The sequence below is a fragment of the Macaca nemestrina genome, chromosome 16 (genome assembly GCF_043159975.1).
Source record: "Macaca nemestrina isolate mMacNem1 chromosome 16, mMacNem.hap1, whole genome shotgun sequence".
NCBI classification, from domain to species: domain Eukaryota; kingdom Metazoa; phylum Chordata; class Mammalia; order Primates; family Cercopithecidae; genus Macaca; species Macaca nemestrina.
In genome coordinates this window covers 870,162-897,894 of record NC_092140.1, presented here as the reverse complement: position 1 = coordinate 897,894, position 27,733 = coordinate 870,162, and the positions used below count along the sequence as shown (strand labels likewise).

Below are 27,733 nucleotides of genomic sequence, written 5' to 3'. Positions count from 1 at the left end.
ATCCGCCGGCGCCCGACGCGCGCGCTCTCGCGAGACCCTCGGGGTCACGTGACGCCCGGGCGCGGCGCAGCTCACGTGACAGGCGCTGCCGGCCGCGGGGTCTTCTTCGTGCCGGCGTCGCAGTGGCCGGGCCTCTTGCGTCTGGGAACGCCGCCGTCTCTCACGCCAGCCCTTGGCTCCCGCGCCCCGCCGCCGCCCCCGCGCCCGGCAGTCCGCTGCCCAACCGCCGCCTGCGCCCCCGCTCCCTGCACTGTACCCGGCCGCCTCGCGCCATGGCGGCCCCCGGCAGCGCCCGGCGGTCCCTGCTGCTGCTGCTGCTGCTGCTCGGTGAGGGGGTCGAGGCGGGGCCTGGGAGCGGCGGGACCGGGCGGGGACGAGGCCCCTGGGTCTTGAGGGCGGGTGGCTGACGGGTCGTTGTCCCGCGGGTCGCCCCGCACCCACTGCTCCCCGCCCCGGCCGGCTCTGCCTGCGGGCGGGTGTTTCTCTCGGGGTCGTAGGGTCGGGGCAGAACTCAGTGGCAGGTGCTTGGGGGACCAGGAGGTCTCATCCCAGGACCTGGCTCCTCTAGGGTCTGTCTCACTGAACTCAGTTTTTCTGGGATGTTGAGTGCGAAAGCTCGGCGGTCTGGTGCTTTCAGGTCGTTAAGTTTCCTGGCAAGTTGAGGCGGTGAGATCTAGACGAGGCTGCGCCGCCGAAGGTAGCAGGGACGTCTGTGGTCTCAGCCCCCGGGCGGGTGACCTAGATCAAGCTCTTCCCAACATGGGTTTCAGCCAGGACAGGGAGAAGCCGGCGCCAGCATTCCCCACCTTTGTACTTGAACCTTTCGCCTCTTGCAGCGGTGTGGAGGAGATGCGAGTGTATTTATGTTATTGTGAATTCACGTGTATGTTAAAATAATTTTTAAAGTTCTCTTTGGGATTTCACAAGATTCCGTAGCAGACAAGATGAGGGAAAGCTGGCGTCAGACTCACGGTGGCAATGTTCGTGTCTAGTAAGTAGTTTAAAGAGCGCTGTTCCTATAGGCCAAAATGCGGGACCCGGGAACATGTAGGGAAGCACCGTGCTCTTCTGTCAGTTTATAGAGCCCAGACGGGCAGTAGGTGCTCAATATTGTATTGACTGGTGAATTTCATTCTAATTAATTATTCTCTCTTCATAAGAGGATGTGTGCTGTCTCTTTAAGACAATCCGGATGTGCCCCGCCGCCCCACCTCTGGGGCACTGTTTTCTCATCTCCTCCCCATCCCCCCAGTAATATGGGAAGATTATCTTAAGTGCCAGGATCTGAAAGGTGATGTAGAATCAAGCTGAGGAAGTGTATGTGAGTTGAGTAGATATAGAAATACACTCCTGTACCCATCTGCCTTGGCTTCTTTAAATCCCTCAGTCCCATCCAACACTAAAACTCTGTTACTGTGAGTGAATGGATTTTGGTTTCACTTTTTTGTTTTGCCTGTTGTGTAAAATGAATTCTTTGAACTGCCTGAATAGCCACAGAGATACTTATTCCAGTAGTAAACCTGAAGCCTTACTCAGCTCCTGCGACAGGGTCCAGTGTAGTTAATGAGAGGAGTTGCAGAAACAAGTTTTGTCGTGTCACAGCAACTGCATTGTTCTTTGTTACAGATGCTCACAAGCCTCATGACTTTGATGTTTTGTTTCATGTTTTAAAAACTCACTCTAGGCCGGGCGCAGTGGCTCACGCCTGTAATCCCAACACTTTGGGAGGCCGAGGCGGACGTATCATGAGGTCATGAGTTCGAGATCAGCCTGGCCAATATGGTGAAACTTGGTCTTTACAAAATACAAAAATTAGCCGGGCATGGTGGCCCACGCCTGTAATCCCAGCTACTTGGGAGGCTGAGGCAGAAGAATTGCTTGAAGCTGGGAAGCAGAGGTTGCAGTGAGCCGAGATCACGCCACTGCACCCCTGCCTGGGCAACAGAGCAAGACTCCGTAAACAAAACAAAACGAAACAAAAAAATCCAAAAAAACCTCACTTTAAAAATGAAGTGAAAAATCCGTAACTCCCTGATACTGTGATTGGAATATTGCTCATGTAATTAGCCTTCTAAGGTCTGTTCCATTATATCTTTTATGTTTACAATCTTAACTTTTTTTTTGAGATGGAGTTGCTCTGTGCCTAGGCTGGAGTGCAGTGGCACAATCTTGGCTCGCTGCAACCTCTGCCTCCCGGGTTCGAGCAATTCTTCTGCCTCAGCCTCCAGAGTAGCTGGGATTAGGCATCCGCCACCATGCTGGGCTAATTTTTGTATTTTTGGTAGAGACAGGGTTTCACCGTGTTGGTTAGGCTGGTCTCGAACTCCTGACCTCGTGATCCACCTGCCTCTGCTTCCCAAAGTGCTGGGAGTACAGGTTTGAGCCACTGTGCCCGGCCCACCTTTTTTTTTTTTTTGAGACAGAGGCTCACTGTGTCACCTAGGCTGGAGTGCAGTGAGTGGTGTGATCTTGGTTCGCTGCAGCCTCTGCCTCCTGGGTTCAAGCAGTTCTCCTGCCTCAGCCTCCCTAGTGACTGGGACTATAGGCGCACGCTGCCATGCCTGGCTAATTTTTGTAGTTTTAGTAGAGATGGGTTTTCACCATGCTGGCTGGGCTGGTCTCGAACTCCTGACCTCGTGATCCGCCTGCCTCAGCCTCCCAAAGTGCTGGGATTACAGCCATGAGCCACCATGCCTGGCCAAAATCCAACTTTTAAAAAAGGCCTTTTAACAACTTGTATTTAAAGATATTTAAAATGTTTATTTTAATGTGCAAATTCACCAAAAATCTTTAAAAAAAAAAAAAACTGCTCAATTACGAATTTCCACTATATTAATAATTAGGCATTGCTTAAAGCTACTGTGTTTGAATACTTAGAAACCTCAGACAAGCATGAACCGAAACTTGTCTTGATAGATCCGATTAGCTGTGATTGCATAATGTGACCGTTTAAACCACTGATGTCAGCAGGATGACCGCCTTACTCTTTCCACTTGAGCAACTGTCACTTAGGAGGTTTGAAAAACTTTATACTTGGCTGGGTGCAGTAGTTCACGCCTGTAATCTCAGCACTTTGGGAGGCCGAGGTGGTGGATTACCTAAGGTCAGGGGTTCGAGACCAGCCTGGCCAATGTGGTGAACCCCCATCTCTACTAAAAATACAAAAATTAGCCGGGCGTGGTGTGGTGGCAGGCGCCTGTAATCCCAGCTACGCGGGAGGCTGAGGCAGGAGAATTGCTTGAACCCGGGAGGCAGGGGTTGCAGGGAGCCAAGATCGTGCCATTGCACTCCAGTCTGGGCGACAAAATCAAAACTCAATTTCAAAAAAAAAAGAAGAAGAAAGAAAAGCCAGGTGCGGTGACTCATGCCTGTAATCCCAGCACTTTGGGAGGCTAAGGCAGGCGGATCACTAGGTCAAGAGATCGAGACTGTCCTGGCCAACATGGTGAAACCCTGTCTCTACTAAAAATATTTTTTAAAAGTTAGCTGGGCATGGTGGCACAGGCCTGTAGTCCCAGTTACTCAGGAGGCTGAGGCAGGAGAATTGCTTGAACCCGGGAGGCGGAGGTTGCAGTGAGCCAAGATCGTGCCACTGCACTTCAGGGTGACAGAGCGAGACTCCGTCTCAAAAAAAAAAAAAATTATACTAACTGATGTTACCTTTGATTGTGCAGATTGTCAGTTATACCATGGAAAGAACTATTTTGTCAGTAGATTTGAGGTCAGAATGTCTTGGTAGCCCTATAATTTTGAATCTGTATTACATTAGCCCCATCCCAGACAACGTTACTCTTTCTTCTTTGTACCCAAGACTTTTATTGCATGTGCTTCTGCATGGTAGTATCTGGTTGGCTGCACTGGGATTATTTTTGCCTGTGTATCTCCCTTCCTGAGTGACACGTAGTAAATGCTGAGTACATACATGAAGAAAGGATCAAATTTATAGCAGTGGCTCTTAACCAAACATATGCATAGATCCACAGGATCAGCTTTTTAGAAATATACATACCACAGCAAGGCACAGTTGCTCATGCCTGTCATCTCAGTACTTTGGGAGGCTAAGGCAGGAGGATTGCTTGAGATCAGCCTGGGCAACACGGTGAGACCAATGTCTCTACAAAAAAATTAAAAAGAAATATACGGCCAGGCGCGGTGGCTCACACCTGTAATCCTAGCACTTTGGGAGGCCGAGGCGGGCGGATTGCATGAGTTCGGGAGTTCGAGACCAGCCTGGGCAACATGGTGAAATCCCGTCTCTCCTAAAATACAAAAAAAATAAGCCCGGCGTGGTAGCGTGCCCCTGTAGTCCCAGCTACTTGGGAGGCTGAGGTAGGAGAATTGCTTGAACCCAGGAGACAGAGGTTGCAGTAAGTGAAGATCACACTACTGGGCTCCAGCCTGGGTGACAGAACAAGACTCTGTTTCCATAAAAAAAAAAATATACACACACACACACACACACATATTTATACCCTGCCTCTAGAGGTGGTGATTCAGTGCCTGGGATGGTATTTTTTTCCTTTAATTCTTTGTAAATGATTGTACATCATTGGTTAAGTAGAATAAAAATACCATGTTTAAAAGAATCAAGCCAAGAAAAACTAAGATGTGATTTCTTTTTTTTTTTTTTGAGTCGTAGTTTCACTCTTGTTGCCCAGGCTGGAGTGCAGTGGTGCGATCTTGGCTCACTGCAACTTCCGCGTCCCGGGTTCAATTGATTCTCCTGCCTTAGCCTCCCAAGTACCAGGGATTACAGGCATGTGCCACCATGCCCAGCTAATTTTGTATTTTTTGTGGAGACAGGGTTTCTCCATGGTTGGTCAGGGTGGTCTCAAACTCAGGTGATCTGCCCACCTCGGTCTCCGAAAGTGCTGGGATTACAGGTGTTGAGCCACTGCGCCCAGCCTAAGATGTGATTTCTTAATAAATTTTTTTTTCTTCTTTTTTTGAGACAGATTGTCTTTCTGTCGTCCAGGCTGGAGTGCAGTGGCACGATCTCGGCTCACTGCAATCTCCCCGTCCCGGGTTCAAGTGATTCTTCTGCCTCAGCCTCCCGAGTAGCTGGGACTACAGGTGTGCGCCACCACACCTGGCTAATTTTTGTATATATATATTTTTTTAGTGGAGACGGGGTTTCGCCATGTTGGCTAGACTAGTATAAAACTTCTGACCTCAGGTGATGTGCCTACCTCAGCCTCCCAAAGTGCTGAGATTACAGGCATGAGCCACTGCGCCCAGCCTAATTTTTTAAAATGAAGTTTTTTACTCATTTTTTCAGATGGTAATCTTTAATGTCAAAAGCAAGTATTTCTTAATTTTTATTAATTTTAATTCAGAAAAATTTTAATTTTTTTTTTTTAAGAGACAAGGTCTTGCTGTGTTGACCAGCCTGGTCTGGAACTCCTAGCCTCAAGCAGTCCTCCACTTCCTCAGCCTCCCAAAGTGCTGAGATTACAGGCATGAGCCACGGCACCCAGCGTTTCCTGATTGGAAGCCCGTTCCCTCAGTGGTCAAGTGCTGGAGAGGCAGTGTGGTTCAGAGGGGCACGTGCAGTGGGTCAGAAGACCCTCTTCTAGATCTAGGTCTGCACCACTCACTGGCTGCATGACCTGGGTGGGTTCGTTGACCGCTCTGTGCCTTAATCTCCCTGTGAAGAGTTGTCATGATAATTGGGATGTGCTTAGAGCAGCACCTGGCACAAAGTAAGTGCATTCCAAGTGCTTGTTAAATGAGATAGTTTTTGATATTTTGTGTCAGATACTGAGGATCGAATGATGAACTTGATAGGAACCTTCTGTGCCTGTGCAGATGTTTAATAATAGCTGGCATCAGTGCTGGGCACCAAATGCTCAGCTGCTCCGACAGCCCCGAGGCACTGGCACTTTCCCCTCCTGCTCTGGGCGCAGAGACTGGGGATTGGGCTCTGCTGCTGGCCATGGTTGCACAGCTAGTGAGTGCTGGAGGAGCCTCCAAGAACTGAGGCCTCTGACTCAGAAGCACGCATGCTTCCCACAGCGGCACTTGTTTCAGAGAATAGGATTTCTCCCAAGTGGGAGTATTTTGAAGGAACAAGCCACAGTTCCTCCTTTATGTGATCCCTGGAGAAGTGATCGTGTTCATGTCTGAGTACAAGACTGCCAGAGATAGCCGTCACCAGTAGGCCAGGGTGCCCACCTTGGCGATGCTGCCAACAGCTGTCCTGTTGGACTGTGACACTTGTCAGGTACTGGGAACATTGAAACTTATTTGAGAAGGTGTTTTGTCTGTCTTTTTTTTTTTTTTTTTGATAACCAATTGCCAGTGTTATGGATTTTTTTTTTTTTTTTTTCTGAGACGGAGTCTTACCGTGTCACCCAGGCTGGAGTGCAGTGGCGCGATCTCTGCTCACTGCAAGCTCCAGCTCCTCGGTTCACGCCATTCTCCGGCCTCAGCCTCCCAAGTAGCTGGGACTACAGGTGCCCGCCACAATGCCCAGCTAATTTTTTGTATTTTTAGTAGAGACAGGGTTTCACCGTGGTCTCGATCTCCTGACCTCGTGATCCACCCACCTCAGCCTCCCAAAGTGCTGGGATTACAGGCGTGAGCCACCGCGCGTGGCCTGTTGTGGAATTTTTTTAAAAACTTCTGACCTTTAGCATACATACATTGTCTCTCCAAGCTCTGTGTGTTGATGCTCTTATTTTCCTCTTTACCAAAATTGCCTTCTGAGCATAAGTTTAATAACTCAGAATTCCTGGGTCTCTCCAGACTAATGCAGGCATCTTGTGCTGCCACAGCTCACTTTACTTTTTTTTTTTTTTTTTTTTGAGGTGGAGTCTCGCTCTGTTGCCCAGGCTGGAGTGCAGTGGCGCGATCTCGGCTCACTGCAAGCTCCGCCTCCCGGGTTCCCGCCATTCTCCTGCCTCAGCCTCCCGAGTAGCTGGGACTACAGGCGCCGCCACCACGCCCGGCTAATTTTTTTGTATTTTTAGTGGAGACGGGGTTTCATTGTGTTAGCCAGGATGGTCTCGATCTCCTGACCTCGTGATCCGCCCGCCTCGGCCTCCCAAAGTGCTGGGATTACAGGCTTGAGCCACCGCGCCCGGCTACATTTATTTTAATAATATTTCTGAGGCCGGGCGCGGTGGCTCAAGCCTGTAATCCCAGCACTTTGGGAGGCCGAGGCGGGTGGATCACGAGGTCAGGAGATCGAGACCATCCTGGCGAACACGGTGAAACCCCGTCTCTACTAAAAAAATACAAAAAACTAGCCGAGTGAGTTGGCGGGCGCCTGTAATCCCAGTTACTCGGGAGGCTGAGGCAGGAGAATGGCGTAAACCCGGGAGGCGGAGCTTGCAGTGAGCTGAGATCCGGCCACTGCACTCCAGCCTGGGCAACAGCGCGAGACTCCGTCTCAAAAAAAAAAAATAATATTTCTGTGTTTTCCTCTGAAAGCTGAGACCTGGCCGGGCATGGTGGCTTAACGCCTGTAATCCCAGCACTTTGTGAGGCCGAGGCAGGTGGATCACTTGAGGTGAGGAGGTGGAGACCAGCCTGGCCAACATGGCAAAACCCTGTCTACCCCGTCTCTACTAAAAATACAGAAAGTAGCCAGACGTGGTGGTACAAACCTGTAGTCCCAACTACTCAGGAGACTGAGGCACGAGAATCACTTGAGCCTGGGAGGTGGAGGGCTGCGGCCCTCCAGCCTTGGCAAGAGTGGGGAGACTCAGTCTCTAAAAAATAAAAATAAAAAAGCTGAAACCTTCAGCATATGTACTAAGTTGAAAGAAAATTGCATAATTGAAAAACTACTTAGTTTGAAGTATTTCCTAATGAAATGCTTTGGGTCGGTAAAAAGTGTTTGAGAAAACTTATAAAAGGGCAGCTTAATAAAAAGCCGGCCTGTGGGTGCTCCCATGCGGGCACCTGGGTTGTCAGTGGTGGCTGTGAGCCCTGTGACTCCTCAGCTGAGGGCAGGGTGGGCAGTGGCCCTGTCCATGCTGAGCTCCCGTCAGTGTTAAGTCTCTGGTGTCTGCTGTGTCTGCCTGTCCGCTGCTGCTTTCTTGCTGGCATCTGCTGCAGCTTCTGTGCACTCATCTGATCTCTCACAAGAGTGAGAATATTTTGTCTGTTTTTAGAAACCTTTACTATGTTGAAAATAAGTGATAGAATCTTCTCTAGATTCTCTAGATTCATTGGAAGTGCCGTTAGTATGATCCTGCCTGAGTGTTGCAGAGTGTGGGTTGAAAAACCAAGCAACGCAGACAGTAGGCTGGAGGTTTCCTTTCATGCCCTACTTTATTTCATTGTCCCGTAGCACCTTTTCTTTTTCTTTCTTTCTTTTTTCTTTTTTTTTTTTTGAGACAGAGTTTTGCTCTTGTCACCCAGGCTGGAGTGCAGTGGCACGATCTTGACTCACTGCAACTTCTGCCTCCCTGGTTCAAGCGATTCTTCTACCTCAGCCTGCTGAGTAACTGGAATTACAGGCGCCTGCCACCATGCCCAGCTAATTTTTGTAGTTTTAGTAGAGACGGGGTTTCACCATGTTGATCAGGCTGGTCTTGAACTCCTGACTTTGTGGTCCACCCGCCTCAGCCTCCCACCAAAGTGCTGGGATTACAGGTGTGAGCTACCGTGCCTGGCAGCACCTTTTCTTTATGGACATAGATTTTGGTATTTCCTCTACCAAAGGGAAGATAGGTGGGACTTCTGGTTATATGCTTTGCTTTAGGCTTGAAGAATAGTTGCCCTAAAGATTTTATTTTGTGAAAGACCCAAGGTTGAAATGAGTTGGATTCGTTGGAATCCATCACTTTTCCAGGGACTAGGATTTTTTTTTTTTTTTTTTTTTTTTTTGAGACGGAGTCTTGCTCTGTCGCCCAGGCTGGAGTGCAGTGGCCGGATCTCAGCTCACTGCAAGCTCCGCCTCCCGGGTTTACGCCATTCTTCTGCCTCAGCCTCCCGAGCAGCTGGGACTACAGGCGCCCGCCACCTCGCCCGGCTAGTTTTTTGTATTTTTTAGTAGAAACGGGGTTTCACCATGTTAGCCAGGATGGTCTCGATCTCCTGACCTCGTGATCCGCCCATCTCGGCCTCCCAAAGTGCTGGGATTACAGGCTTGAGCCACTGCGCCCGGCCTGGGGTACTAGGATTTTAAATGAAAAGCTGAGCGTCCTGTGTTTCAGTATCTGCCCTCACAGCATGCCTGAATTGCACTTACACTTAGGCGTGACAAATGAGAGCCAGGTGTGTGTGTGCTCACGCAGTGTGAGATCAGCCCGGGGGTGAGTGCTCACCGGACTGGCATACATGAGCTTGTGGCAGCAGAGACAAGTGAAAGCATGCCATTTTCTGCATGGTTCCCAGTGGTGGCAGATAGGTGTTTGGCTTTAGAACAGGCAAAACCACCTGTTTTCCAGTCTGTAATGAAGAAACTGTGTAATAACGTGCGATTTGTACAATTACCAGCGTCTCTACCATAGTGATCAGATTGCATTTGTTGCCAAACATCTTGATCAGGGAAGTGGGGTAAGAGAGGAAATATTTAGCAGTGACCACTGTCAAGCTGGCAAGACCTCTAGCGCTTCCATTCTGTCCCTTTGCTTCAGGAAGGGGAAGGGAAGCCACTCCACCGGATATGCGGTGCTGTGAGGACCTTTCTGAAATTGGGCAAAGAGCTCAGCCCTTTGAGTCCATGAGAAATAAAACTGACCAGATGTTAAGTAGCAGGTCAGGACCACAGTGAAAGATCCTGCAGACTCTCCCTTGGATTTCTGCAGATGGGCGAGTCGTGCCTTCAAGGCACCACGTCTTACAGAGATCCTCTGAAAAGGGCCGAGCAGCGTATGCCTAGGATGACGCAGAAATTGACATGTGCCTTCTTGATAAGTGTTCTGAAATAAAGCGCTAAATAGCAAAAGACTAGGCTGGCATACTCAATCAGATGGGCTTAGAGATGACAATTCCAGAACAGTATCCACAAGGGACAGGGCACCAGGTGAACTGGCCGCGTAATCCATGTGTCTGGTTCTTCATTGGATTTAAGAAACACAGTGGAGGCTGGGTGCAGTGACTCACGCCTATAATCCCAGCACTTTGGGTGGATCATCTGAGGTCAGGAGTTCAAGACCAGCCTGACCAGCATGGCAAAACCCTGTCACTACTAAAAACAGAAATTAGCTGGGTTTGGTGGCATGTGCCTGCAGTCCCAGCTACTTGGGAGGCTGAGGCAGGAGAATTGCTTGAACCTGGGAGGTGGGGGTTGCAGTGAGCTGAGGTTGCACCACTGCACTTCAGCCTGGTGACAGAGTGAGACTCCGTCTCAAAAAAAAAAAAGAGAAACAGTGGAATCTTGTGGAATCTTGTAACAAAACCCATCACTGCTACAGCTGTGGAAACTGGGGATACTCAGTCGTGTTTTCTGGAGAGTTTTTGATGGTCTCTGTCTTCCCTGGAATTGACAGGCCTCACGCATTGTGCATCAGCAGCAATGTTTATGGTGAAAAATGGCAACGGGACCGCTTGCATAATGGCCAACTTCTCTGCTGCCTTCTCAGTGAACTACGACACCAAGAGTGGCCCTAAGGTAGGAAACACCAGGGCACTTCGTGCTTCCCTTGTGTGTGTGGAAAGATGATTTTTAACATTTCAACCAAGTCTTTGAAAAATGGCCCCATATAAACATGGTACTTTTCCTATCTGCGTATTTCCTTCTGGCGTTGTCAGTAACCTGTGTTATGTGCCATAGCCACAGGCACGGTAACAAACTTCTATATGTGCTGCACCTCACCGTTTATCATGAACTTTTTTTTTTTTGAGACGGAGTCTCACTCTGTCGCCTATGCTGGAGTGCAGTGGCGCGATCTCCGCTCACTGCAAACTCTGCCTGCCGGGTTCATGCCATTCTCCTGCCTCAGCCTCCCGAGTAGCTGGGACTACAGGCACTCGCCACTACGCCCGGCTAATTTTTTGTATTTTTAGTAGAGTTGTGGTTTCACCATGTTAGCCAGGATGGTCTCGATCACCTGACCTCGTGATCCGCCCGCCTCAGCCTCCCAATGAACTGGGATTACAGGCATGAGTCACTGCATCTGGCCTGTCATGAACATTTTTCTAGTTTTCTTTTTTTTTCTTTTTTTGAGACGGAATCTCGCTTTGTCGCCCAGGCTGGAGTGTGGTGGCATGATCTGAGCTCACCACAACCTTGGCCGTCTCCTGGGTTCAAGCAGTTCTCCTGCTTAGCCTCCTGAGTAGCTGGAACTGCAGGTGCCCACCACCATGCCTGGCTGATTTTTGTATTTTTGGTAGAGATGGGGTTTCACCGTGTTGGCCAGGATGGTCTCAAACTCCTGACCTCAAGTGATCTGCCTACCTCGGCCTCCCAAAGTGTTGGAATTACAGGGGTGAGCCACCGCTCCCAGCTCTAGTTTTCTTCATGATTGTCTTTTATGATCATAATGTAATACTTTATTATGTTAGTTCACCATAATTTGTTAACACACTCCCCTATCAGTAATTAAGTCTTGAATCTTTTTCATGCTCTGTGAATGTGACTTTGATTTATTTATTTTTTGAGACAGAGTCTCACTCTGTTGCCCAGGTTGGAGTGCAGTGGCGCAGTCTCGGTTCACTGCAAGCTCCGCCTCCCGCTTTCACGCCATTCTCCTGCCTCCGCCTCCTGAGTAGCTGGGACTACAGGCGCCTGCCACCTTGCCCGGCCAATTTTTTGTATTTTTAGTAGAGATGGGGTTTCACCGTGTTAGCCAGGATGGTCTCGATCTCCTGACCTTGTGATCCGCCCGCCTCAGCCTCCCAAAGTGCTGGGATTACAGGCGTGAGCCACCGCACCCGGCCTGATTTACTTTAGAGAAATTATTGTACTCCAAGAAATGTATATAAATGGTTGTTTGACATGCAGTTCTACAAAGACTGTACTAGTTTGATTAAAATGTTCCTTAGTAGTTTTGTTGAAATGGCTTTGTGTTTATTTGGGATGATTAAAGCCTTTTGTAATAACAGAATATTTTAAAAATCCAAGACAGCGAGATCTTATCTCTTTAAAAAAAAAAAAAAAAAGCCAGACATGGTGGAGCGTGCCTGTGATCCCAGCTACTTGGGAGGCTGAGGTGGGAGCATTGATTGAGCCTGTGAGGTCGAGGCTGCAGTGAGCTATGATCTTGCCACTGCACTCCAGCCTGGGTGACAGAGCAAGACCATCTCAAAAAAAAAAAAAAAAAGTCCAGTCTCAAATTTGACAAGTATGTCAAAGCCTTTTTTCTTTTTTCTGAGACAGAGTCAAACTCTGTCCCCCAGGCGGCTGGAGTACAGTGCCAAGATCTCGGCTTACTGTATCCTCCGCCTCCCAGGTTTGACTCAGTCTCGTGCCTCAGCCTCCTCAGTAGCTGGGACTACAGGTGCGTGCCACCATGGCCAGCTAATTATTTGCATTTTTAGTAGAGATGGGTTTCACTATGTTGGCCAGGCTGGTCTTAAACTCCTGGCCTCAAGTGATCTGCCCACCTTGGCCTCCCACAGTGCTGGGATTACAGGCGGGCCCTACTGTACCTGGCCTCCGAGCACTTTTTTTTTTTTTTTTTTTTTTTTTTGAGAGTTTTGCTCTTGTCACCCAGGCTGGAGTGCAGTGGTGCGGTCTTGGCTCACAGCAACCTCTGCCTCCTGGGTTCCAGCAATTCTCCTGCCTCAGCCTTCCGAGTAGCTGGGTTTACAGGCATGTGCCCAGCTAATTTTTGTATTTTTAGTAGAGATAGGGTTTCTCCACATTGGTCAGGCTGGTCTCGAACTCCTGACCTCAGGTGATCTGCCCACCTCGGCCTCCCAAAGTGCTGGGATTACAGGCGTGCCCCAACGTACCTGGTCTCCAAGCACTTTTTATTTAATTTCTACATCACTTTTTAAATGTTTGGTTTTGGTGGTTGGATTTTTAAAATATTTTGTTGTAAATTATGTTTCACAAATGAGGTCACCTTATGCTGTTATGCATGTCTTTATCACCTCTGTAGTTTCGTGGTGTTTTTTTGGCCCACATTAGTATACTGCTTCACTGTAGTTCATTTGACCTATCTGGTTTATTTTGATGAACATTAGGTGGTTTTCCAGTTGCTTGTTTTGCTTATAATAGTAAATTTAAACATTTCTGCTATGAACACTTCCTTTGTTTAAAGAAACATTATTTAAATGAATATTTCTATAGCAAAAAAGTAGTGATAGCTTTTCTCAAATATATATCTCACCCTGAAACCGGTTTGAATTATTTCAATTTCAAGACGCTTTAAATTCTGTTATATTAACAGAAAATTTATGGGGTTGTTTTGTTCTGTTTAGAGACAGGGTCTTGCTGTGTTGCCCAGGCTGGAGTGCAGTGGTGCAATCGTAGTTCACTGCAGCCTCAAACCTAGACTCAAGCGATTCTCCTGCCTCAGTCTCCTGAGTAGCTGGGACTACAGGCAGATGCCACCACAATTAGTTTATTTTGTTTTTGTAGAGATGGGGTCTTGCTATGTTGCCCAGGCTGGTCTTGAACTCTTGGGCTCAAGTAGTCCCCCCACCTCAGCCTCCCAGAGTGTTGGGATTACACGCGTGAGCCACCGTGCCCAGCTGCAAATTTTTGATTATAAGAATTATTAAGTCAACTGTCTCTTATACCGGAAATACTTTTCAGTCTGTTACTGACATGTAATACTAACCTTTCTTTGGTTTATATTAAAAATGAGTATCTCAGTAGTGATAGCTGGAAATGGAGTATAAGTTTATATCAGACTTACAGAAAATCTCTCTTTGAACTTTTTTTTTTTTTTTTTGAGACGGAGTCTCGCTCTGTCGCCCAGGCTGGAGTGCAGTGGCGCGATCTCGGCTCACTGCAAGCTCCGCCTCCCGGGTTCCCGCCATTCTCCTGCCTCAGCCTCCTGAGTAGCTGGGACTACAGGCGCCCGCCACCGCGCCCGGCTAATTTTTTGTATTTTTAGTAGAGACGGGGTTTCACCGTGGTCTCGATCTCCTGACCTTGTGATCCGCCCGCCTTGGCCTCCCAAAGCGCTGGGATTACAGGCGTGAGCCACCGCGCCCGGCCTCTCTTTGAACTTTTAATAACCTGTATCCCAATTGGGTTATATTTAATTGTGTTTATTCTAGAACATGACCTTTGACCTGCCATCAGATGCCAAAGTAGTGCTCAACAGCAGCTCCTGTGGCAAAGAGAACACTTCTGACCCCAGCCTCGTGATCGCTTTTGGAAGAGGACAGACACTAACCCTCAATTTCACAAGAAATGCAACTCGTTACAGCGTCCAGCTCATGAGTTTTATTTATAACTTGTCAGACACACACCTTTTCCCCAATGCAAGCTCCAAAGGTAAGAACCAAAGTGGGCCGATTATAAAGTGATAGAAAATTGGGTTGGAGGATTGTCTAAAGTTACTTTTACCTGAGAATTACAGGTTGGGTGTAGTGGCTCACACCTGTAATCCTAGTATTTTGGGAGGCTGAGGCAGACAGATCACTTGAGGTCAGGAGTTTGAGACCAGCCTGGCCAACATTGCAAAACACTGTCTCTACTAAAAATACTAAAATTAGCCAGGTGCGGTGGCAGGCACCTGTAATCCTAGCTACTCGGGAGGCTGAGGCAGGAGAATCGCTTGAACCCAGGAGGCAGAGGTTGCAGTGAGCCAAGATGGCGCCACTGCACTCCAGCCTGGGTGACCGAGTGAGACTCTCTCTAAAAAATTAAAAAACACGCAGCCAGGCATGGTAGCTCACGCCTGTAATCCCAGCACTTTGGGAGGCCGAGGCGGGCAGATCATGAGGTCAGGAGTTCGAGACCAGCCTGACTAACGTGGTGAAACCCCCTCTCTCCAAAAAGTTCAAAAATTAGCTGGGCATGGTAGCGTGTGCCTGTAATCCCAGCTACTCAAGAGGCTGAAGCAAGAGAATCATCTGAACGCAGAAGGCAGAGGTTGCAGTGAGCCGAGATCACGCCACTGCACTCCAGCCTGGGCGACAGGGCAAGACTCCGTCTCAAAAAAAATTAAAAACACATAAAATAAACTAAGTACGACAAGTGATTTTTCTTTTTAAATCTAGAAATCAAGACTGTGGAATCTGTAACTGACGTCAGGGCTAAAATAAAAAACACATTAAGTACTAAAAGTGGTTTGCAATTGTGATTTTTTTTTTCTTTTTAAATCTAGAAATCAAGACTGTGGAATCTATAACTGACATCAGGGCAGATATAGATAAAAAATACAGATGTGTTAGTGGCACCCAGGTCCACATGAACAACGTGACCGTCACGCTCCACGATGCCACCATCCAGGCGTACCTTTCCAACAGCAGCTTCAGCAGGGAAGGTAGGACACTGACCCTTGGCCCTCTGGTGCTAGTGGGTGGGTAGTTGGGCTGCAGTGACTGTGGGTGACCTCACTCCTCTGTGTCCTGGCGCTGGGCTCTGCTTGGAAGGCGTGTGCACACGGCCAGGGACGTCTCTGCAGAACGTTCTCATCCTTCTTCCTAGGGCAGGTGACTTGTAGATGAGGGTGGACACATGTTGATTATAAAGGGTAGAAGATTGAAGTGAAATATCCCAGGACAGAGACAGATGTTGTGTGGTCTCCCTCCCAGGGGAGCTAAAGAAGTAGCACTCGGGGAGGTAGAGAGAATGGTGGTCACCAGGGGCTAGGGGGCGAAGTTGGTCAGAAGATAGAAAGTTTCAGGAAGGCAGGAGGAATTAGTTGGAGAGATCTGTTGTATAGCATGTGACTACAGTTAATAATGTATTCTGGCTTGAATATTGCTAAGTAGATTTTAACTCTTCTCACCATAAAAAAGTGTTTGATTTTAGCTGTAGATGTATTTCAAAACATCCTGACACATGGTAAATACATACAATTATTACTTGAAAATGTCAGAAGGGCAAAGCAGTTGAAACCTTTGTGCTTCTACTGGGGCAGAGATGGTGGGATCAGGGTCACAGATCTCTCGCAGTGTGAGCCAGTTCTGCTGGGGCAGAGATGGTGGGATCAGGGTCACAGATCTCTCGCAGTGTGAGCCGGTTCTGCTGGGGCAGAGATGGTGGGATCAGGGTCACAGATCTCTCGCAGTGTGAGCCGGTTCTGCTGGGGCAGAGATGGTGGGATCAGGTCGCAGATCTCTCGCAGTGTGAGCCAGTTCTGCTGGGGCAGAGATGGTGGGATCAGGTCGCAGATCTCTCGCAGTGTGAGCCAGTTCTGCTGGGGCAGAGATGGTGGGATCAGGTCGCAGATCTCTCGCAGTGTGAGCCAGTTCTGCTGGGGCAGAGATGGTGGGATCAGGTCGCAGATCTCTCGCAGTGTGAGCCAGTTCTGCTGGGGCAGAGATGGTGGGATCAGGTCGCAGATCTCTCGCAGTGTGAGCCAGTTCTGCTGGGGCAGAGATGGTGGGATCAGGTCGCAGATCTCTCGCAGTGTGAGCCAGTTCTGCTGGGGCAGAGATGGTGGGATCAGGGTCACAGATCTCTCGCAGTGTGAGCCAGTTCTGCTGGGGCAGAGATGGTGGGATCAGGTCACAGATCTCTCGCAGTGTGAGCCAGTTCTGCTGGGGCAGAGATGGTGGGATCAGGTCACAGATCTCTCGCAGTGTGAGCCAGTTGCCTTCACAGAGACCTAGTCTTACCTCCATCCGGCTCTTGCCAGCCAGCTTAGGGACAGGTGCAGAAAGACCAGCACTGCCTTTCTGAGGAGGTCAGGGCCGCGATGATGCACCTGCTAACCCAGCCGCCAGGCTCTGGGGTCAGGCAGGGTCCAGGCCACCTTCTGGCCCTGTGATCTTGAGCAGAGTAGTTTACCTCTCATTTTCTTTGCATGTGGGATAAGATTAAAAGCCTGTCTTGGAAGATTGTTAGAATTAAAAGAGAAATGCATGCAAAGTGTGTATCTCAGCATCTGGCCCAGAGTTCAGTAGCAAACACCTGGTAAATCCTGTTACTGTTGAGGAGCTTCTCTCCTGAGCCTCACAGTCCAGGTCATAGGTTGTTGTCATTTTGCTGAAGTGTGAGAGCCTGTGATTTGCTTTAGGGTGGGCTTTCCCAGCTGATAGAAATATGTGTGGAGACATCCCTTAGCGTGGGCTTTCCTGGCTTCTAGAAATATATGGAGACATCACAGCCTTCTCTAACCTTGAGAACTGCTGTGGAGACCTTTGGTTTGCAACATTCCTCAGCAGTCTTGCTTAAAGGCTGAGGAGTGACTGCTGGGCTCCAGGAGGCTCGTCCGTCTCCCGCTCCCCGAGGAGCAGGTACTCTTGCAGGTCGGCAGCCCCTGGTGCTGGGCCGGTCTTGCCCAACTCCAATTTCCATACAGCCCATGAGCTAAGAATGGCTTTTTGGTTTATAAATGTAACATAGCACAAATCAGAAAACGAGTATTTATTGACACACAAAGATTATTTAAAATTCAGTGTCCATAAATTAATTAAATTTTCTTGGAACGCAGCCACACTCACTTATTTACACATTATCTGTGGTTGCTTTTGTATGAACAGTGGCAGGGCTGTGTTGTCTTGACAGAGAGCCACAGCCCACAAAGTCTAAAGTATTTACTGTCTCTTGCTTTATAGCAAACTTTGCCTCCCCTGATGAGTGGGTGAAAAGGAGCCCGACTGGGAAACCCCGGGTGTGACTGGGACCTGATGGGGCCACGTGGGCTCCCATAGGGGAGGCTTGGACGGAAACATGGGAAACCCCGGGTGTGACTGGGACCTGGTGGGGCCGTGTGGGCTCCCATAGGGGAGGCTTGGACGGAAACACACTTAGGAGCTGGGTCCTCTACAGGTGCTGCTGCCTTTAATCCTCAGCACAGGGCCCCGGGGGCCGTGGTGACAGCCCCTTTCCTGGTGCAGCCTCTGTTCACACGGAGCCTGGAGTCGTGTCTGCTTCATCGGGAAGAGCGGGCTAGAGTCCCCTCACATGGGCCGTGTGTGTCTGAGGACGGCCGTCTGGCAGCCTGTCCAGGTCACGGGCTGCGTGTGTCTGAGGACGGCCGTCTGGCAGCCTGTCTAGGTGTGTTCATGCTCTCAGACATGCAGAGCTAAAGATGACTTCAGCTAGGGCAGCACTCCCTACCGAGTGGGAGTTAAGAGTGACACATGGGGGTAGTGTTCCCGGTTATCGATTGGGAATTATCTGGGCTCCACACCTAGCTGGCTGCCTCTGGGCTGCATCAGTGTGGCTTGAAGAGGAGAAGGAAAGGTATGCACTCTCTGTCAGAGCTTTTGGGAAGTGAGAGAGAATTGGGTGCTGACCTTGGTTGGGGACTCCCTATTGGCCAGGCCCGGACACGGTTGCAGAACGTGTCACATCCGCATGTGGCTCTGTGACCGAAGGGTGCGTGTCACGTGATGGCTCCCTTACTTCTGCCTGGAAGTGAGGGGCTGCTAGGTGAAGGTCAGCAAGGATGTTGAGCACCTGAGACGGGTGGCAGGATTCTCTAGACGAAAGACAAGGCTTCACAGGTCCGGAGAAGCTTGTTAGGTTCTTCTGAGAAACTGTTTCTTCAGGCTAATAATTAGTTTTAAGATAGACTAGTTTTGAGAGCAGTCTTAGGTTTCCGTGTATTCTCTGCTGCTGTGCATGTACAGCCTCCCACAGCCTCCCTCCGTGTCCAGATCCCGGACATTGGTTCCTTTTTTAATGGAGACCACGCATGTGATTCCAAGTGGAAAAGGCCCAACAGCCCAGCCCTGGCCACTTGCCCCTCCTGGAGGCAGCCGTTGTGGAGATGCCCGTGTGCTTGGGGTGGGGCCCCCTGGAGGCTGCTTCCAGCCTGGGTGGCGCTGGACCAGAAAGCCTCATTCATCTTGCTTTTTTTTTTTTTTGAGACAGAGTCTCGCTCTGTCGCCCAGGCTGGAGTGCAGTGGCGCAATCTCGGCTCACTGCAACCTTGGCCTCCTGGGTTCAAGCGATTCTCCTGCCTCAGCCTCTTGAGTAGCTGGGATTATGGGTGCACATCACCACGTCTGGCTAATTTTTGTATTTTTAGTAGGGGGGGCGTTTCATCATGTTGGCCAGGATGGTCTCGGACTCTGGACCTCCCAAACTGCTGGGATCACACATGTGAGCCACCGTGCCCGGCCTGTATTGCCTTTCAATACATCATCTTATCTAATAAAGCTCGGGGACCTCGTAGATTTTATTTTTAAAGGAAATGAAGCCAAGTTTTGTTTTTGTTTTTGTTTTTTTTGAGACGGAGTCTCGCTCTGCCGCCCAGGCTGGAGTGCAGTGGCGCAATCTCGGCTCACTGCAAGCTCCGCCTCCTGGGTTCATGCCATTCTCCTGCCTCAGCCTCCCGAGTAACTGGGACTACAGGTGCCCACCACCACGCCCAGCTAATTTTTTGTATTTTTAGTAGAGATGGGGTTTCACTGTGGTCTCGATCTCCTGACCTTGTGATCCGCCCGCCTTGGCCTCCCAAAGTGCTGGGATTACAGGCGTGAGCCACCGCACCCGGCCGCATAAGCCAACTTTGAATGGACTTTCCTGTTGGTTTTGTACCTTCCTTCCTGAGCATCTTCAAAGTAGGGCAGATGTGGCTGGATGCGGTGGGTCACGCCTGTAATCCCAGCACTTTGGGAAGTCGAGGTGGGTGGATCACCTCAGGTCAGGAGTTTGAGACCAACCTGGCCAACATGGCGAAAACCCATCTCTACTAAAAATACAAAAATTAGCCGGGCGCGGTGGCAGGTGCCTGTAGTCCCAGCTACTCAGGAGGCTGAGGCAGGAGAATCGCTTGAACCTGAGAGGTGGAGGTTGCAGTGAGCCTAGATCATGCCACTGCACTCCAGCCTGGGTGACAGAGTGAGACTCCATCTCAAACAAACAAAAACAGGATGGATGACTGTCACTCCGGAGGGTCTGAGTACAGCTGTGCCTGAGGCTGGAGTCAGCCAGGGGTCTCTCCAAACCGGATTTCCAGCCCCGGCCCACATGGGGTTAGCAGATGTACGGCGAGGCCCAGCCAGGCTTCTGGGTTTCTGAGTTCACCTGGAGGAGTGGGGTGTTGTCGTCTTTTATCCTCAGGGTCTGATAGGTGCACGCTTGTTGAATGAGTCAGAGGACTGCCTGACCCCTGTTAGGAGTTGGAAATAGAGGTCACCTTCATACACAGGTCACCATGTCTCACCTCCCACCCAATTTGGCGGCATTTTTTTTTATTCCTAGGAACAGAGTCTGACTCTTAGCTTAAATAGAAGGAATCAATGGTAAAACATTGGAGGCGGAGGTTGCAGTGAGCTGAGATCGCGCCAGTGCACTCCAGCCTGGATGGCAGAGCGAGTGAGACTCGTCTCAATAAAAAAGAAAGAAAAAAAAAGACCTACCATCAGAAAGGTGGGGAGGATGAGAGTCCTGCCTTAGGACAGATGAAAGGGGCAGGAGAAGGTCAGAGGCCTGACACAGCCAACATTTTCACAGAAGACTGTAAGAGGGCTGTGTGGGGGGGGGGAGCTATGAGCCGGGAGCCTGGGTGCGAACCAGTCTCATCCTCACAGACCCCCTGAGGCTCTGAATTGCAGCCTGCAGGTTGGTGTGAGTATCTGCTGTTGCCAGGAGAGGAGGGGCCTTCAGAGCACATGAGCTTTGGAAAGGCCTGGCTAGTGCTGCTCTCCGGAGGGGGTTGGGGGAGGCGTGCAGTGGACCCCCAGGTCCTCAGGTCTCCGAGAGGCTCCTGTGCCACCGTCTCCCCCCGGGCAGCGCAGGGCGCTCTCCAGCGTGTTCTGTGACGAGCTCTGTCAGTATCTTCGTCCGAGAGGCTCCTGTGCCACCGTCTCCCCCTGGGCAGTGCAGGGCACTCTCCAGCGTGTTCTGTGATGAGCTCTCTCTCCGTCAGTCCTCGGTGACGAGCTCTCCGTCCGTCAGTCCTCGTCCGCAGCAGGAAGGACTTGGGTATTAATAGTGTGAGTTCAGGGAAGGAGAGTGAGGGTTTTGCGTTTGTAATTCGGGTAGAAGGAAGAGGGCATTTTATCCATACTCATTTCTCAAGTTCCAATTTTTTAAACTGGTGGTTAGACCTGATGATGTGTTTCCAACTTCTCGTGACCACTCTACAGAAACAAGGGGGGAAATGAACGTGTTACGTGGATCACAGCTTAAAAATAATTGTCAGAGCAGCGTAGGTGACGCTTTTTCTGTGTGTCGTGTGGCCATCTAGACTAGAATTTGGAGACTGGCCAGTTTTGATTGGGTTTTGCACATTTAACTTTTGCCTGTTTGACCGTGTTCTGTAATATTTTATAAAGGAACCGTGAAGCTGCTGTTTGTTTTTTGAGACAGGGTCTCCCAGGCTGGAGTGCAGTAGCACAGTAACTGCTCACCGCAGCCTCAGCCTCCAGGCTCGTGGCCCTCCCGAGTCAGCCTTCTGAGGAGCTGGGACTCAGGCTCATGCCACCATGCCTGGCTAATTTTTTAGAAATTCTTTGTGGAGATAGGGTCTTCCAGTGTTTCCAGGCTGGCCTTGAACTCCTGGGCTCAAGCAGTCCTCGTTCCTTGGCCTCTCAAAGCCCTGGAATTACAGACATGAGTCACCGTGCCCAGCAGGTGAAGCTGTTTTGGAAAGGACTGGTCGACCTGCAGCTTAGCCAAGGGCAGTGAGCGAGGTTCCCTGAGCACATCCCCGGTTGGGACGGCTCCCAGGGGCTGTCGGTGCCTCTCACTTCAGAGCTTCGTGTGGTTACTGCAGCTCTTCTCTGCCATCTTCTGCTCTGTCCAGAAGGGGCTTTTTCACCGGGGTGCGGTCCTGCGTTGTGTGTCCCAGAACCTGTTGGGGTGCTGTCATAGGTGACATCTCCTATCTCTTTCCTCCCCTGAGTAGATGGTGTGTGAAGGTCAAATTGGCCACTGACTGTTGAGATGGAAGCGGAAGCAACAAGTGACTGATGGAGTTATGGGGGCAGATCCCCCGCAGGGTTGCCCACCCTGGATATTTGGGGCTCACGCGTGCTGACTCAGCCTAGCAGAGTTGTGGAAAGGATCAAATTGGGTAGAAATTATGTAAATATTATTGAGTATCCACAGAAACAAGTGGTAAAAGAAAGAACCTGATTTCAAGGTTGATGGTGTGTTGGTGTGAGTGTTGGCCACAGAAGACTCAGTAGAGCTCTGCCGAGGGTTCAGTCTGCCTTGACTTTGAATATAAATTTGTGTTGTGAACGTCTTGGTGGATCAGTTGCTGAGAGACAGAGTCACATTCAGACTGCTGTACGTTCCCTGGGGGTGCCATGTGGCCCCTCCACAGACTCCCTGGACTGTGCCCTCTTGTCCGGGGATTTCAGACGCACCCACATTCAGTACCTTCTCCCTCGTGAGGATGCTTGCCCGTCCCCCACAGCCACCTCCCCAGATGAAAACCCAACACAGCTGGCTAGCCTTGCCCACCTTTGAGTGTCTGCTCACACGTGGGGTCCTTGCGGAGGCTGCCTGACCCCTGTCCTGCTAGAGGGCCTCCTTGGCTGTGCTGCGTCCCACCTGGCTGGTCTGTGTGCGCTGCAAACCCTGTTTTCCTCTTGGTACTATTTCCAGCACGATCGTGGCACCGACCCGACAGCTCAGGGAGCAGTTTCTGAGTCGTCACCGTTTCCCATGGGGGGAGGTGGCTGGCCACGCAGCACAGCTTCCTGCGTCCACTCCTTCGTGACAGCGGTCAAGGCCTTCTCACCCTCACTTTAGGAAGAGGGTGGCACAGTGGACCCTGTCCAGCCACGGGGCGTGGCATGTGGTGGGCAGTGCCTGCTGCCCAGGCAGAACTGTTCTGGGTAGTGGGAGGTGGAGGCTGAGGGTGCCCCGGGGGCCTGTGCGAGCCATCTGCAGTCTGCAGGACCCGGCTCTGTCCTGTGCATGTAGAAAGGCACTAGCGAGAGCCACCTTGGGCGACGGAGAAACTAGTCACCAAGGACGCCAGAGCCCACAGGTGTAGTTTTGTTTCTGAGTTTGGATCTTACTGTAACTGCTGATGGTTATGAGAAACCCGGACCTGGATCTCCCTCCACTGTACCTGCAGAGACGCGCTGTGAACAAGACAGGCCTTCCCCAACCACAGCGCCGCCTGCGCCACCCAGCCCCTCGCCCTCACCGGTGCCCGAGAGCCCCTCTGTGGACAAGTACAACGTGAGCGGCACCAACGGGACCTGCCTGCTGGCCAGCATGGGGCTGCAGCTGAACCTCACCTATGAGAGGAAGGACAACACGGTAGGCCTGGGCCTCGCCTGGGAGAGGGGGATGGTACAGCAGGGTGGGGCTCTGCTCCCTGTGCACCGAGAGCATCTCTGCACGTCATGCTGTAAGGCAGGGTGGGAGCTCAGCTTGCAGGACGTGACCCTGCAGGACAAGAGCTGGCATCTGTGTCAGGGAGTCTGTTTTGTAGGAGCACAGCCGTCCTGCTGGTTCCATCATCCAAGGCTGGTGTCCCAGCACGGCCTGTTGAGCAGTGTGGCCCATGGAGCCTAAAACATTCACTTGGCCCCTGATAGAACCTAAGGTTTCTTTACATATTTATCATGGAAACATTTAAGTGTTACATTTTTATAGTTTTCTTTTGAAATAGTTTTTCTCCCCTAATAGTGACAGGCTGTGGGGGTTGTGGGGGTCGATTTGCGTGCCATGGGGTGAGTTTGCAAGGCTGGCTGCCGCGGGGAAGGCGGCGCTGCTGGGTGCCGTCCACGCGGGGGAGGCGGCGCTGCTGGGTGCCGTCCGCGCGGGGGAGGCGGCGCTGCTGGGTGCCGTCCGCGCGGGGGAGGCGGCGCTGCTGGGTGCCGTCCGCGCGGGGGAGGCGGCGCTGCTGGGTGCCGTCCGCGCGGGGGAGGCGGCGCTGCTGGGTGCCGTCCGCGCGGGGGAGGCGGCGCTGCTGGGTGCCGTCCGCGCGGGGGAGGTGGCGCTGCTGGGTGCCGTCCACGCGGGGGCGCTGCACTCACGGGGGCAGGGAGAGTCATCTTGGGACCCCGAAATCTGCACAGATCACCGAAATCTGTGTGGCCTTTCAGTGTTTTCCTTCTGATTTGGGTTAAGACAAATGTGGCCTTGAATTCACGGTTTCGGGACTGTGTGTCTTTTCGAGAGTGTGGAAGACCTGAGCCACGGTGCTGACTTGCTTGCTTGTCTTACGCAGACGGTGACAAGGCTTCTCAACATCAACCCCAACAAGACCTTGGCCAGCGGGAGCTGCGGCGCCCACCTGGTGACTCTGGAGCTGCACAGCGAGGGCAGCACCGTCCTGCTCTTCCAGTTCGGGATGGTGAGGCTGGGGCGGCGCCTCTGGGGGCACCCACTGTGTCTCCGCCACATCTTTTTGTGACCTGGGTCTGCTCATGGGAGGCAGCGTTAGGAAGGAGGTGGCCTCACTTTTTTCTGCCTTCCCTTTATCCTGGGCCTTTGAGTTCCTTGGTTCCCCTCCCCCTTCTCCATTCTGTTCACAGATGGAGCAGGTGATGTGGGCGGGGCTGCCGTGCCCACAGTTGGAGTGGCTGCAGGGGAGGGGATGCAGGATGAGGGTCTGCTGCGCGGCCTCCTGGCCTCAGATGCTGCTGCCCTGTGGCTCTGTGATGGCATTTCTGCTTGGGTGGACGCCTGTGCAGTTAGCAACATAAGACATGAAGCATATAATTGTCACTTGTCAGTCTTTTTTTTTTTTTTTTGAGACGGAGTCTCGCTCTGTCGCCCAGGCTGGAGTGCAGTGGCCGGATCTCAGCTCACTGCAAGCTCCGCCTCCCGGGTTCACGCCATTCTCCTGCCTCAGCCTCCTGAGTAGCTGGGACTATAGGCGCCCGCCACCACGCCTGGCTAGTTTTTTTTGTATTTTTTTAGTAGAGACGGGGTTTCACCGTGTTAGCCAGGATGGTCTCGATCTCCTGACCTCGTGATCCGCCCGCCTCGGCCTCCCAAAGTGCTGGGATTACAGGTTTGAGCCACCGCGCCCGGCCGTACTTGTCAGTCTTTAAATGGCTGTGCAAATGAATTAACAGTTCAGTTTCTTATAATTTTAGCTTTCCAAATCATGCTTTCCTGTGCTGTGATAGCTCCTGCAGTCCCCGTTTTCCAGAGAATCTCACTCTCTCAAGAGGTCTGGAAGGACCAGCTTGGGCAGCCCAGGGAGGCTCCGTTTCCGCAGATGATAAAACAAGTTAGCTGGGCGTAGTGGCGCACACCTGTGGTCCCAGCTACTTGGGAGGCTGAGGTGGGAGGATCGCTTGAGCCCAAGAGTTCAGGTTGCAATGGGCGGTGATCACTCCACTCCAGCCTGGGTAACAGAGCAAGACTCTCAGAAAAGGGTCTGGAAGGAACTAACTAAAATTTTCATTCCCCAGATACACAACGCCTTTTAGAGACAAGGTATTCTGCAGTTTTGTTCTAATACTAGAAACGTAGGAAGTCAGCTTTATTACCAAATGACCGTTCAAGTTTGATGATAAATGTGTGAATCTACTAAGTGGTTAAAGATCATCTTTCTGTGAATCTGCTCAGTGGTTAAAGATCATTTTTCTTTTTAAGAATGCAAGTTCTAGCCGGTTTTTCCTACAAGGAATCCAGTTGAATACAACTCTTCCTGACGCCAGAGGTGAGAACCCACCATCCCTGCGAGCCCCGCCCCGCGCCCAGGGTGTCCTGGAGTCATTAGACTTCTGTGTGTGTTGCAGACCCTGCCTTTAAAGCTGCCAACAGCTCCCTGAGAGCCCTGCAGGCCACCGTCGGCAACTCCTACAAGTGCAACGCCGAGGAGCACGTCCGCGTCACGAAGGCCTTTTCAGTCAACATATTCAAAGTGTGGGTCCAGGCTTTCAAGGTGGAAGGTGGCCAGTTTGGCTCTGGTGAGTGTCACCGAGGGCAGCTGTCGTGGGGTGTGGAGGACGCGCTTCAGACTCCGCCTGTGGACATATAGTTGCTTCTGTGTGGGCTGGGGCCATGCCTCTATTCCTCTGCAAGGAGCTGTTTCTTCTTCCCAGTCTGAGGAAGCTTCCCCTGCCTTAGCAAGGCCCAGTGTGTATCAGCTAGGAGCCCCTGGTACCATGGGAGAGTGAGGGATCTGGCCGGGCGCGGTGGCTCAAGCCTGTAATCCCAGCACTTTGGGAGGCCGAGACGGGTGGATCACGAGGTCAGGAGATCGAGACCATCCTGGCTAACACAGTGAAACCCCGACTCTACTAAAAAAAATACAAAAAACTAGCCGGGCGAGGTGGCGGGCGCCTGTAGTCCCAGCTACTCGGGAGGCTGAGGCAGGAGAATGGCGTAAACCCGGGAGGCGGAGCTTGCAGTGAGCTGAGATCCGGCCACTGCACTCCAGCCCGGGTGACAGAGCGAGACTCCGTCTCAAAAAAAAAAAAAAAGAGAGTGAGGGATCATTTTAAGAAACAGCGGTGGCACTTCTCCCATGAAAGTCAAATACAAAACTGTCGTCTGATGTGCCCAGAGGCCCTGGACGCAGCACAGCTGTCCGGCCACAGCCCGATTCCAGACGGGGAAGAAAGGTGTGTGGTTTCCTCGCTTGCAGAGAGCACCAGTCTCTGCAGCGGCTTCCCCAAGTGACAGTTCCAGCTGGACCTGGAACCTTCCGCCAGGGTTCCTCTTGCCTTTTGGCTGATGTGGAGGGTGGTTGGGGAGAGAGGCCTGTTTGCAGGCCCCCGTGTGAGCGCAGCCCTGACGCCATCCGTCTGTCTTGGCAGTGGAGGAGTGTCTGCTGGACGAGAACAACATGCTGATCCCCATCGCTGTGGGCGGCGCCCTGGCGGGGCTGGTCCTCATCGTCCTCATCGCCTACCTCGTCGGCAGGAAGAGGAGTCACGCCGGCTACCAGACGATCTAGCCCGGCAAGCAGGAACAGCAGCTGCAGGGGCCTCTGTTCCTTTCCCTGGGCTTAGGGTCCTGTCGAGGGGGAGGCACACTTTCTGGCAAACGTTTCTCAAATCTGCTTCATCCAATGTGAAGTTCATCTTGCAGCATTTACTATGCACAACAGAGTAACTATTGAAATGACGGTGTTAATTTTGCTAACTGGGTTAAATATTTTGCTAACTGGTTAAACATTAATATTTACCAAAGTAGAACTCTGAGGGTGGGAGTGCTGCTCTCTCGGAGGGAGGGTGGGAGTGCTGCTCTAAATTGGCACTGGCTCCACTATCATTTGACTTTAGGATTCTGGTGTTTGGTTTCTTCATTCTTTACTGCACTCAGATTTAAGCCTTACAAAGGGAAAGCCTCCGGCCGTCACATGTAGGACACATGAAGGTCACTCGTCGTCAGGCTGACATGCTCACACATTACAACCGTAGAGAGGGAAAATCCTAAGACAGAGGAACTCCAGAGATGAGTGTCTGGAGCACTTCAGTTCAGCTTTAAAGGCCAGGACAGGCTGGCCACACGCGGCTGGCGGCCTCGTTCCAGCAGCGGCGTGTCCTTGGGCGTCTCATGCTCTGCGGCTCAAGGGCTGGCACTTTTTTAAATATAAAAATGGGTGTTATTTTTATTTTTTTTTGTAAAGTGAATTTCGGTCTTCTGTTGACATTCGGGGTGATCCTGTTCTGCGCTGTGTACAGTGTGAGATAGGTGCTTCTCGTGATGTTTCGCCGCGGCTTGGGGATTGTACACAGGACCGGCTCACGTAATGCATTGCCTGTAACAATGTAATAAAAAGCCTCTTTCTTTTTTGTGTGGGCCTTGTCCTTTTGTCAGCTAAATGGGAGCTCATGAGAAGGACGTCAGGGAAATGGGGGTCGAGCGTGGTTTCAG

The 27,733-nt window shown here is 51.1% G+C and overlaps 2 protein-coding genes across 7 annotated transcripts in view; one reads left to right on the top strand and one right to left on the bottom strand.

The window, feature by feature from the left end:
• LOC105485253 (lysosomal associated membrane protein 1) lies at positions 1-27,653 on the top strand. Of its 2 annotated transcripts, none has more exons than XM_011747498.3 (9): positions 1-327; positions 10,446-10,567; positions 14,131-14,350; positions 15,186-15,344; positions 23,019-23,206; positions 24,123-24,248; positions 25,502-25,568; positions 25,648-25,818; positions 26,671-27,653. In XM_011747498.3, the coding sequence occupies exons 1-9, from the start codon at positions 273-275 to the stop codon at positions 26,808-26,810; spliced, it is 1,248 nt and encodes a 415-aa protein (XP_011745800.1). In that variant the 5' UTR covers positions 1-272; the 3' UTR covers positions 26,811-27,653. The 2 variants fall into 2 exon arrangements, with proteins under 2 accessions (XP_011745800.1, XP_070937085.1); XM_071080984.1 differs by lacking the exon at positions 1-327 and adding an exon at positions 964-991.
• The window catches only part of LOC105485254 (growth hormone regulated TBC protein 1), a 47,461-nt gene continuing 39,510 nt past the window's right edge, over positions 19,783-27,733 (bottom strand). For 3 of the 5 annotated variants that reach the window (XM_071080982.1, XM_071080981.1, XM_024793932.2), the window contains one exon: positions 21,700-24,580. In XM_071080982.1, coding sequence (XP_070937083.1) covers positions 24,424-24,580 — 157 coding nt within the window. In that variant the 3' untranslated portion in view covers positions 21,700-24,423. Of the gene's footprint in view, positions 21,067-21,699; positions 24,581-27,733 lie in introns of those variants that run through there. The other 2 variants (XM_071080978.1, XM_071080979.1) reach the window with 2 other exon arrangements.